Source organism: Mugil cephalus, chromosome 11 (assembly GCF_022458985.1).
Source record: "Mugil cephalus isolate CIBA_MC_2020 chromosome 11, CIBA_Mcephalus_1.1, whole genome shotgun sequence".
In the NCBI taxonomy this organism is placed as follows: Eukaryota; Metazoa; Chordata; class Actinopteri; order Mugiliformes; family Mugilidae; genus Mugil; species Mugil cephalus.
This window is the reverse complement of record NC_061780.1, coordinates 11,674,030-11,686,181: the sequence shown is the minus strand read 5'-3', so window position 1 is coordinate 11,686,181 and position 12,152 is coordinate 11,674,030. Positions and strand designations below refer to the sequence as shown.

The 12,152-nt window shown below is 42.1% G+C and overlaps 2 protein-coding genes across 2 annotated transcripts; one reads left to right on the top strand and one right to left on the bottom strand.

The window, feature by feature from the left end:
• Positions 1-543: 543 nt before the first annotated feature.
• On the top strand, positions 544-3,494 carry LOC125015721 (phospholemman-like). The gene is made up of 5 exons (XM_047597640.1): positions 544-822; positions 1,533-1,568; positions 1,722-1,796; positions 2,617-2,654; positions 2,748-3,494. Exons 1-5 carry the CDS (start codon positions 810-812, stop codon positions 2,874-2,876), a joined length of 291 nt encoding a protein of 96 aa, XP_047453596.1. The 5' UTR covers positions 544-809; the 3' UTR covers positions 2,877-3,494.
• LOC125015720 (NF-kappa-B inhibitor delta) lies at positions 2,899-12,152 on the bottom strand. Its single transcript, XM_047597639.1, has 12 exons — positions 12,031-12,152; positions 7,890-8,026; positions 7,759-7,792; positions 7,398-7,591; positions 7,114-7,292; positions 6,536-6,641; positions 6,272-6,418; positions 6,129-6,180; positions 5,893-6,050; positions 5,517-5,633; positions 4,918-5,082; positions 2,899-4,808 (listed from the first exon to the last, which is right to left on the bottom strand). Exons 1-12 carry the CDS (start codon positions 12,044-12,046, stop codon positions 4,737-4,739), a joined length of 1,377 nt encoding a protein of 458 aa, XP_047453595.1. The 5' UTR covers positions 12,047-12,152; the 3' UTR covers positions 2,899-4,736.

Here is a 12,152-nt window from a genome sequence, read left to right as displayed (position 1 = left end):
ATTTCATTTTCTGTGACGGTCACAGTGAACCGGTGAACACAGCCCTTGATTATGCTGCACTCCTGCTTCTGCTGACACTGCAGACAGTTGCAGTTACACATGCAGTAGTAACCCACCGGCGGTGAGTGGAATGATTTATGAGCTGCGATGTGCAGCTTTTGGAGGGGCCGCTTTAAAATAAATAAATAAAACGCAAACTAAATTCTACCTATCTCTGTGGCCACTGCTGTTTATTGGCGGATTGTCCACCGTAGCTAGTCTGGCAGCCTCCTGCGGAGCTGAAAGCTGCATGTGTAGGCTATATTTTCTCCCTGGAGCTGCAGGACTGGTTTACTGCACTGCTCAAAAGACATAACATGAGACAGAATCTGGCACATTTTCAGCATGCAACACCATATTTCTACACTGTAAGTAACACTATATGGTATGCACCACTACACCAAACATGACGTATGTGCCTCGGTGGACAGCAGAAGATAATTTCCATGTTATATCCCCTATTACTTATTGTAATGGTGGGTTGCAGTGGTGGCCCTCTATTCCCTGGAGGCTTCAGCCTAGCTGTTTCTTTTTTCTTTTTTTTTCACTAGTGGGATTGCCTTTGGATTGCGCCATTGGCTCAGTTGTAAATGCAATGTCCAAACATCACCACCAGAGGGTTCCTGCTGAGTTTACGCTGAAGGTTCACTGTGCTGTTTCACCTGCTGTGCCATCCAGCCCCTTCATTTCTTATCCAGACTTAATCTGAAACCCAGCAACCTGCTAAATACCACGGAAACAGAGCCCTTCCACATCTCTGCGCTGCAGCCATGGCCACCACAGGTTTGACAGTTTTTTCTTCTTTTGTGGATTTTCACTCTGTGATGGTAACAATTTAGGGGGCGCAAATTAGTTGTTCTATTTTCTACTGCGTTGTTGCCACAGTGATGTGTGCCAGTTTGGGTGCTGATGCACGGATCACGGTGCGATAACAAGGGAAACTCTCCAGTGCACTGCTCACTGGAAGGAGCTGTTAAATTATTTAGCCCTAGTTCTTGTAAAACTGGATTTTCGTGGAACTGCAGGATGAAATGATAGAAAGTGCCGGCTCAGCCACTTTAGCAGCGTGCAGGCTGCATTATTGACATCCTACCCTGACGATCCAGTGCAACACACTTGAAATAAGCCACCGTGTTGAGGAGGAGAGCTGTCAATTTGTATTAAAAGCCTTTTCAGATGTTTTCAAATGGCCCCTCAGCTCTTAATCATCATTCAGTATTCAGGCTCTTTTTTTTTCTTGCTGCTGTATCCTGCTGCTGGCTTGTAACCCATTTTTTTTCTGCTGAGGGAAGATGCTGCATTGAGCGCCTCTCAGGGAAAAAAAAAAAAAAAAAAACTCCAGAGGAGTTGAGAAAGCCAAGCCTGCAGATGTAAGGAGCTGACTACCTGATTGTCCATTGTGGTGCATTACAAACACACCCTTAAAGCTGGTCGTGGTCCAATGCGCCATCACATTCATTTACTTTATAACTGACAAGACTCTTTCTCTGCAGAATCAATGTTTCCGGATCAAAGTGACTTCGATTACGGTAAGATTTACTCTATTTTCTAACTTCAGAAACCAGATACACCTTCTTTAACTTACTGCAATTTATACTTTTGTCTATGCAGTGAATTCTAAGTTTACTGTCACCTCTGCTGGTTCTGTTTGGTGAAGCTACGTGTGGTTTTGTCCCTTGTAGATTATGAGACACTGAGGACCACGGGGGTTATCCTCGCTGTTATTATGTTTGTCTCTGGCATTTTAATAGCTCTAAGTAAGTTTAGACTTTCTTTTAAACATCCCTGTAATACAGAGGCTTTATCATACAAACATATATGAGTGTCACCTTTGTAACTTACCTATCATTCCCCAAACAGGTAAAAAATTCACAAAATGTGTAAAATCCTCATCCAAGTAAGAGCTGTGCAAGACTTAGTGGATGGTTCGCTCGTGCATGTTGTATGAAAACTGAACTTGTTATCCAGTTTTGAGTTGAAAAGTAAAAAATACCGGAGTAATAATTCGGTGGAAGACAACTGAGTTTCCCACATACAGTAATTCCCCCTCCCCGCCCTGGATGCCTCTCCTCTCTCAGTGCCCCTCCCCTGTTCTGCACACAAAGCCCAAAGAGACGCACTTCCAACACATCAACGAGTCCATGACTTGCGGGCTTTCATGTTGTCTTTAACTCAGTGCTTGCTCTTCATAGACCTTTTGTTTTTTTTAAAAAAAGAAAAGAAAAAAAGAAAAAAAAAGTATCTGCATCCCACTCTTCATGTGTTGGTAGTGAATGTCTACTCTCAGCTGATCGCATGCTGCTTGTATGGCAAGAGAAGAAGAAAGACGAGGGCTGCTGTTCTAACGGGTGGCCAGGGCCGATACTTATCCCCAGAACCCTGTGGCTTCAACTGTCCCCACTGTCCCCCGTAACCCTGACAACGAAAACACTGCAAGCTCAAGTTGTTGCCACAGTTTTCAAACTGCACACGTACATGTTCCATGATGATTAATCGTGATTAATCGAAAAATATGAACTAATTTCCTCCCCGTTTTTCTTTTTTTTTTGTTGTTGTTGTTTTTTTGTTTTTTTGCAGCTCTAACTCATCTGGTACCCAGATTCCAAAGACAGAGGGTAAGTTCCCATGGCTAAATAAAGTCACTCATACTTAAAAGCGATCGTTCTCTGAGTTATTGTCTCTTATTTGTTACATTTTCCTTCTTACAGTGCCTCCTCCAGCTGTATAGAAAACGTGGGAGGGATAGCGAAGTCGCCCCAGGACTCAAGCTAGCGAACACACAAACACACACATGCGCAACACACCAGCTGTTTTGTAGCTATGTCTCTCATGGCTAATGTTACCTCTGCAGGCTGGCTATTTAATAAACAGTGTTTTCCAACACGCCCTAACCTCACCACTGACCTCTCAGTACTAATACTGTGTAAGTATTGACGCCAGTTAAGACCGAAAACAAAAATGAAAAAAACAAAAAACAAAACACACAACAACAAAAAAAAAAGGATGTAACTCCCAACCTTTAGACTGGATGCGTAATCAGACACATGCAACAAGTTTGGTTTCTCTTTCATATAATTCATTGTTGTAACACAATAAAATGAAGAGCATGGTTACAAAACGTAAAAATCGATTTGTCCATTTTGTGTCGCTGACTTTACATTCACTCATCAAATGTAACAATCGTTGGCTTCTGTGTTTCCTCAACTTCTGCTCTGATTTTTGGACTTTTCAACTACAATCAATAGGAAGAGCTAAAAAAAAAAAAAAAAATACAGAAAGCAATAAATAAATAAACAAAAAAATGAGATAGCTGGCATAGTGGTGATTGTGAGACTGCTGTGAAATACATCATCAGTTTTAAGTTAAGGCTGAGGTATCAAAAATGAAACTATGGAATTCCCTGTAAAGTCTTTCTTCCAAATAAAGGTCTTGTTTACTCAACATGACGTACTGTGTCTGTAGTCACCGCCCCTTTATTAGGTGATTGCGTAAAACCTTCAAGGATTAAAAAAAGCATTTTAATCGCTGTGCGGCGTCCTCATGAGATCGACCTGTTCTGTCTACCTAACAGGAATTTACCACATGTGTAATATGAAAAAAAGTGACACATACTGTAAGCGAGAGGCCTATTTGTCACTCGGGTTACAGTCTCATCGTCGGGTTTCATTGTCAGAGCAGTAAGCCTCGACTGAAATTGAGTGTGAGAAACAAATGCTGGGCCATGTGGGAGTCCAAATAACAACTGCAGACACAGTTTTTTGTGGGATGGGTGTATTTTCCATCCTGCTAATCTCTGTAGCTCAGTGAAAACGGGGCTGTTCACAGGACACCCAGAACAGCAAAACAGTCGGGGCGGAACGTGAACAGTGTTATTGTACTTTCACTCATGACTCACGACTAAAATGTACAGGCAGTCATACAATTTGTCACTGCACTTACTCATGCAATGTCTCTGACAAGAGATCGGTTTCAAGGACATAGCAGTTTTTTTTTACACAGTAAAGTTTCCTTTTCCACAAAGAAAATTGCACCTGATGTTGTAGATATATGTATGATGCATACAGAAAAAAGTGAAATTACACTATAGATAGTTGGGGGTGGGGATGGGGGGTTTGACAAGAGAGTCACACGAGTTTCAGGGACATTGTCCTGGAGCTTATTCTCACGATTTCACAGAAATCAACATTAAACAGGGAGTGTAGCCTGTCAGGAAAATGAAGATAACTCCGTCTTCCACAACAGCATCTATACCTTGTATGTCCAGCAAATAACTAATGCTCTCTATTTGTCATTTCATTTCAAAATGCTCCATATCCTTAACTGACAAAAATGAAAACGTGAATATTGGTCAACATTTTAAACGCTTCGACCAACAGACACGGGTTCTGCGAAAAGGCTTGACAGAGGACATTGCATTTTGGAATGAAATGTTTCACGTCCAGTTGAATACTTAAAATAAATAAAGCACTCTAGTTACACAGGCAGGGAATTTAAGCTTTAGGATTAAAGCGTCATTTGTCTAATACAATATGAATCGTACTGTATCTGGAGATGAGTGTGCCGAAGTAGTTTGATTTTCGCTCTACAGGCCAGAGACTCCCAAAACCTCACAATAATAAAATGTGAATCCCCTTTCTCAACAAAGGAACCATCTTACAGACTTATTCCCTCCAAATGGGGATTACATGTGTTTTAAATCATTCCTGATCCTGCAAGGAGAGGATACGTCGACGGGAGGAAGCACTCCGTTTCTTCAGCATGAGCTTCAGCTGGGAATCAAAAAGAAAATGAATTAATATTAATGAATCACTTCATACGAAAAAAAAAAAAAAAATGAAAATGGTGCAGATATGACTGTAGAAAAGATGAGCGGCCTACCTGGTCTCCCTGCAGGCCACTCTGCAGCAGGTGAGCCGCCTGGTCGTTCTCCAGATTGCGGATACTGGGATCAGCTCCTCTGCTCAGCAGCAGCTGCAGGACCTCCTCCTGGTGGGGGTTACCATGGAGACCGGCTGCCATGTGTAAAGCTGTGTGACCGTGTGCCTTTAGGGTAAAAGTGTAAATGCCGCATGAGTCAGGCTGTCTACAATGTAAGTATAATATTAAGTAGAGTATTATGTGTTAAGCATTATATAGACCAAGGACCCCAAACAGATGGAGACATTAAGAAGGGAACCCCTACGTACTACATGTGTTCTATATTAAACTCGGCCTTATAAATATACATTATTATTATCATTTTGCATTCAATACTAACCTGTCCCTTTCATCCCTTTACTAAAATATGTTGGATTAATAAGAAATTTAAATTTGTGGGGGTAAATTAAAATAAAATGTGTATAAAAAATGTCCAATCAACCAAAGATTGACCCCTCATGGGTCACGGACCCCCAGTTCAGGACCTATGGTGCAGACAGTGGAGATTGCACATGAACTCCCACACACAAATCCAGTTCTGAGTTTCATGTGAGACTCACTTTCATGTTGACAAACTCTTTCATATTTGGCAGGGGAATCCTCAGCAGATAGCGCACGAGCTCTATGTTCCCCTCCTTCACAGCCAAGTGCAGCACGGTCTTGTTACTTTTGACTTCCTGGAATTGGAAGTGATGGGAAAAAAAAGAAAAAAAAAAACATAATGAAACCACAAGTCAGAGTGAGATATGCAAGTGTAAAGCAAAAAAAGGAAAACAAAAGACAAAAGAGTGGAGGGGGAAGAATGCATATGACATCATTTTGGTTAGATAAAACCTGGGCACTTCCCCTGTGGACTGTACACTGTGACGGAGAGATCCAGGTTTATCATATTGAACTTTGGTGGTTCCTTATTGCTGACATATTGAGCTACTGTACCTGGCTGACTAGGGACGCCCCTGCGTTGAGAAGCATCTGCACACAGGAGAGCTTCTCCCCAGCCTGGTTCTGGATACTGATATCTTGTAGCCCGATGGTAGCCATAGCCTTCATAGTAACGCTGTGAGAAATGGCTGCACAGTGCAGGGGAGTCATACCTGAGGAAAAGACATGAGAAATGAGTACCGCTTGAATTACTCCTCACATTTTTGAGTGAGCACTCAAAACTTCATTACCTTCAAAATTGCGGGCCTCCAGGTTGACGGCCGGCCTGCTGGACAGAATTGCCTGCAAAAGCAAATTACTGTTACGGTCCGCTCTCTTTTCTCAGAAACTTTATTTTACGGCCGTGTAAAAAAGTGATTAGGCGCTGCTTTACCTGCAGAACAGCAGGGTATCCGTAGTGAGCAGCCAGATGGAGGGCAGTCTGTCCTTTAACGTCGCAGGCATTGATATCCGCCCCTAACGACAGCAGATCTTGTACGATTTCTGGCTGGTTTGCTGTCACCGCCACGAGTAAAGCAGTCTGAAAAGAGAACCCACATGTGAGAATTATTTCTGCTGAACTATAAAACTATGCTAAGCTCGGTAAATAGGTGAAGAACCAGAGAATCTGGAAGACGCCCGCTCTTTTGGTTCATACCTTTCCCTTGTGTTCTTTGGCATCGAGCTTCCCTAAATCCCGCAGCGTCTCTGCAGCGGCAAAGGCACACTCCCTGAGTCCTTTGGCGGTGTATATGTGCAGGATGCTGATGGAGCAAGACCACACGATTAAATTAGCTATAAACTGAGCCAGATGATTGTGGTAATCGCCGCAGACCTCTCTCGCCTAAACTCGTCTATCCATTTGAGTTTCTAATGTAGTTATACGGTCCTCTTCCTGTTCCCCTTCCTTTTTCTGGGTTTGTGGAATCTGCTCATTAGACTTGTCAGCGGTCTTCACATCAACACATCAATATACAACACCAATCATTCACTGAGCATGAATGGCTGACTCATATTTATTTGTTTCTCTGTCTTTGTAGGACTGTCAAGCTGCGCGTCGGGTTCTCACTCTTAGCTGACGACTGAAAACGAAACCCCGCGGAAGTAATTACGTGCGCTCACGTATCGTTCAGCCAACACATCCAAAAGTACTATCTACATATCTACTCGTATTCTCCCTCCTTCGCTCAGATATGAACCACGCCGTCGCACACAAGCATGCACTAAAACACTCACGTGTCTCCGTCCTCGTCCTGACACATGGCCCTGGTGTAGTCCATCCTGTTGAGAAGCATCCTGGCCTCCTCCAGCTTAGTGGCGTCCATCGCTGGACCGAAACTCAACTGTGCGCTCTGGCTAGGAGCGAGGAGAGACCACGGGGCCATGGCGGGATCTCCCACTGCCATTGGACACTCCTGCACAAAAGAATATAGGGAACAACATCAAGAGGAGATCGAGAACTTGGAGATTAATGTAGGAGCATAGAAGTTGAACGTGCCCAATGATGAGATTCCTCTTACATATGTCTGAGGAATTGTCTCTGCAAACCCAGGGACCTGCTGCTGCTGAGTGCTGTACTCAGTTGCCATTGGGAGGTTGTACGGTGCAGCAAAGCTGGGTCCTGGATGGCTGGTGTAGTAACTGAGTGCGGAATCAGGGCCCGGGGCCCACTGCTCATAGCTCACTGCCATGTCTGAGTAGCTGGTTGCTGCACCTAAGACAGAAGGGATAGGCTGCTGTTCATCACTGGCAACTTAAGATATTATGGTAAAAAAAAAAAAAAAAAAAAAAACAACAAGGCTAGATATATGTTTGATTCTAGTTTATGTTCAACAATTCCTCCAGACTTATGCTTTTGTGCAGAAGGTGTCCAGTTCTTACCTGTACAGGTAAATGGTTCTGACGAAGACAATTGCTAGGAGGAGCAAGAGAAAAGAATGAAATGATTAACAACCACATCTTTACGGAGTAACATTTGTCGAGATGCTGAGCCCCTCTGTGTGTTGGCTTACTGTAGCAGTAGTTGGGGGAACAGGACTTGTGCTGGCAGTGGAGCAGGTGGATGGAACGGAGGACGTCTCACGTCTTCTCTTCTGCTCCAAGAGTTTCTTCACTGTGGGCAGAGTGCAACACGGCTTCTCTTTTGGCGCTGAAAAAGAAGAAAAGAACGCCAGAATGAATTTACCGTACTGTACAGTCACAGGTACGTGAATATTCAGCAAACGGGGAAGCGCTGGATCATGTATGTGGTATAACTGAACAACACCATGAGGAAAATGTTCTTTTTCAGTTGTATATTCATTAATATGTAATATACTTCTATAAGTGCACCCTCAGCCACAGGAGCTATAATTTCCCCCTTTAGCGGAGGTTCTTGTTGGGTTTTTGCATATTTGGCCAGAAGCCTTTTGCACGCTGAACGTTTTGACCACTCTTCCCTCAAATTTCCATCAATTGCAAAATCTTTGACTGTTTTATTGCATGCGCCGCCCATTTCAACTTCCCCGCAACATTTTAGCGGGATTCAAATCAGGTCTTTTTTCCTTGTCTCAGCAGTTCCTGCACTTCTTCCTATCTTAGCCATTTTTCTGGAGATTCTAAATTGAATCAAGTCAGCTTCATTTGCTGTATATTTATTTACACACATTTATTCTTTACACACTCATGGGCGGGAGGCGAGGTGCTCGGGGAACAGTTTCTGGGATTTCGGGCACTTGCTCAAGGCCGATGGACATGGAGAGGATCGCTGCTTCTCTTACCATTAGGCCACTGCTCCCCCTGCTGCTGTAGTCAGTACCATGATCTTCATAGTGGAGACAGATTTCCTCATACTGTCTTATTATCTATCAGACACTGATCCCCGATTCATGGACGAATCAATCAATCAATCAATCAATCAATTTTACTACTTTTTACAATGTTACTGTACTTTTTGGACTCAGTCTTTTATATACATATATATGAAAGATTTGGGGCTCATGGAGACTTTTTGGATCAAGAGTCTGATGAGCCATTTGTTCACAAGTTCTAAACACCACCAGGGGAATTAGTTTCCTGATTTTTAATGATTTAATACTTTAATTTAGTATAATTTGCTACAACATCCACAACCCTTTCTTGAGAGAACTCTTTAGATCTTAGTTTAACGATTCATATACTTCAATGTCAAAGAGAAATTAGTTCGTTTTTTTTTGTTTTTTTTGTTTTGTTTTTAAAATGTGAACTTATTAACCGACACCAAATCTGGAAAGGCTGCTTCTAAATTGATGGACTTAAATGTGTGATAAATGTAGGGCTGTTCTGACTTTTTCCAGGTGACTCATTTGTGTTTTTTTTTATTATGAAAATGACTAAAAATGTCAATTCTATGTGTCACTTGTTTGAGCGCATTCGGCCTACCTTTGTCAGTAGGCACCGTTTCAAAGAGGATCAAACGGCTGAATGTATGCATGTATGCAGAAAAAGTCAACAGTTTCCACGGGCTTCACAAATTCTGTGTTTTTAGCGACGTTTGATCGCTGAAGGTTGATTGTTTGCTCTGTGTCATGCCAGGAGCAAATGAAAAACACCCATCACAGTTTTCCAGACTGAATTTCTTTTAGATGATTGTTTTATAAGAAAAACAATCAAATATCTAAATTACTACTACTACAAGGTATATATATATTTAAAAATTGACATTCAAGACGCTGCAGTAAGAGAGAGTTCACTGTTTTTAATAAAAAATAACTCGTTCAATAATGATAAGTTAAGAATAGTTGCCAAAAATTTCTTCAGTTGAACCACTAATCAATTAATATATTTATTTCTTCGTCACTGAGAACAATTGATTTGATCATTTTGATCTAAAAACCTTTTAATTAATCTAGTTTTATATCATTTTGAACCCACAATACATCAAGAAGATCAGATTATGTTGGAAAGTGTATCACCATTGTAAGTTTTCTAGAAGGGTAGAACACTGAGACGAGATCATCACTTAACCACTTATAATAATAAAGTTGGTAGGTGTGAGACAGTAAAAATATGAATCACACCATGAGCTTTGGTGATTGACTTTCTAAAAGGCAGATCTGAACAAATAACAGCAGAATTGTTATCACCTCCTGCTCAGTTTCTCCATGGTGGCATTTCTCTGCTCACCTTTTCACTAACACAAGCACCAAATCCATTGTGATATGAGTATGATTTCCCTTTGTGATACAAAGATATCATTTCCATTGAACAGGTAAAGGAACTGAGAAAAATAGGAAAAAAAACATATAACAAAACCGAATTGTGATGTTTCCAGCTGACACTGTGTTGTGATGTGACCACACAGGTCATTTCCTCAAAAACTTCACCACACACGTGAAAGATAAAGTGATATTTCCACCCCGTCTGTGGAACCAGCGCGTAGAGATAAAGCCTCCTCCATTAGGAACGCAGAACATGTGGCCGTGCAGAAGATTCATCAGAAAACCTTCAACATGGGATTGCCACTGCTTATTTTCTATGACATCTTCCTGTGCCGCTCCGTTACGCTACAGAAAGCAAACCACATCTTCCTGCCTTTGGTGTGTCACAGGCGCGTCACCTCGACACGTGTAGCTGCCTTGTGCTTTCTATTGCACCTACACGTCTGGGAGGCAGAGCAGAAGGACGTGTTCTTGTCATACTTCTCTGTTGGGTTTTTTTTTTTGTTGTTTTTCTTTTTTTTTTCTTTAAAAAAAAATGACGGTGGTAAGCCATACAGGCACAACATAGTTCTCTTCACTAAAGCAAACACACAGAGGGTGCACTTCCGGAAAGAAAAAAAAAAAAGAAAAAAAATGCAAATTCAACCACTGACAGAAGGAATATTACAACATGAGCTTGCCAGTTTAGATTTCTGCTGGTAAGACGAATTGTCAAAAATAACAATCTCGCTTCCAATCCAAAACCGTCTCGTCTTGAACGAGACGTCCTCAAGCTGCGGCGCGTCATGTACCCCCGACACATAATAAAGGACACTTAAAGAGTACGTATGACATCAACTGTCGCATTTCGCCGCCGCAAAGTTTCATTTTCAAGGTCAGCATGTGTTACTACGGGTTACTTAACACTGACTCATTTGGTCTTTACAACAGGTAAGGTCACCTTTGGCCTTTTCGGCAATGATGTAATGCTGCAACTTCACCACACAACCTATGCTGGAGAGTTTAGAGAGGTTGCTCAACATTTCTCATTTCTCCTGTCTGGCACGTCGCCAGACAGGAGAAATGTTGAGCAACTTCTTCAGACAAATAAGCAATAAACCACCTCCACCACCACCGCCGCCACCAACCCACCCCTTCGATCTGGGCTTCTCTGTGATATTTAAGTGAGTGTTGGAAACCCCTGGACATTGAGTCACTGCGTGGGAGGTTGGGGATTCCGACAACCTTTCTCTTTTGGTTGGGCCTACAGAGAAAGAAAGAAGCCGTGCATAGCCAGTTTCCTCATTTTGTGGTTTAACAGACCCTGCGCGCTCAACAACAGCAACCATTCAGACTTGTGTCAGAGGAGAGGAGAGGAGAGGAGGCACTGACAAAGAAAGTTAGGCAAAGCGAGTGAATGCCGTCACGTCACGCAGCTTGCTTGTCTGGCATAATTAAAAAAAAAAGGGGAAATGAAAACATAGTAGCAAGGGCGGAGGTGTATCAGGGTTTCCCCAGATCAAGTCCAGTCTCTTGGATTCACCCGAAATGTGATGTCATAGAGTGAAAACTGAGAGAAAGGACAGTACATGAAGTTATCACTGAAAGGATGGAATGAATGGTTGGTGTACGCTATTAGTAAAAAGGTATTTAACCTAAAGCACATTTCCCCTAGTGACCAGGAAACAGTCTTCATGTAAAACACACTGTGACAGGACTTCAACTCCTGTCACATTTAAAATCCATCAACCCCCGCACAAAAAAAAACACAACAGACAGTCAAAACTAAATCTATCAGGAGTTTTAAATCTGAGGAAACAAGTGTATAACGTTGCAGGCTTTTCAGTTAAACATATGTTACACTATGCCTCAAACACAATAGTCAAGTCAGTTGAATATTGTCCAAAAATGCCCTAACGTGAACACCTGTCACCCTCACTGATGACGTTACAAAGCTGCACTAAATTAAAATATCAAAGAGGCACACAGTACTCACATTTATCAAAGTGCATGTCAGAAAGAAGTCTTTGACAGATCGTCCACTTGGTCGCCAATCTGTTCAGAAGGAGATGAAACCGATTTTCAGAGCCGGGGAGGAACCTCTGATGTTCTAGTAGA

Excerpts from the sequence above, each read along its gene's own strand:
- LOC125015721 (XM_047597640.1), top strand. Across the intron at positions 1,797-2,616 it reads TGGCATTTTAATAGCTCTAA|CTCTAACTCATCTGGTACCC; the intron begins GTAAGTTTAGAC and ends GTTTTTTTGCAG. Across the intron at positions 2,655-2,747 it reads CCAGATTCCAAAGACAGAGG|TGCCTCCTCCAGCTGTATAG; the intron begins GTAAGTTCCCAT and ends TCCTTCTTACAG.
- LOC125015720 (XM_047597639.1), bottom strand. Across the intron at positions 6,642-7,113 it reads CAGGACGAGGACGGAGACAC|CATCCTGCACATATACACCG; the intron begins GTGAGTGTTTTA and ends TTGCTCCATCAG. Across the intron at positions 4,809-4,917 it reads GTGGCCTGCAGGGAGACCAG|CTGAAGCTCATGCTGAAGAA; the intron begins GTAGGCCGCTCA and ends TTTGATTCCCAG.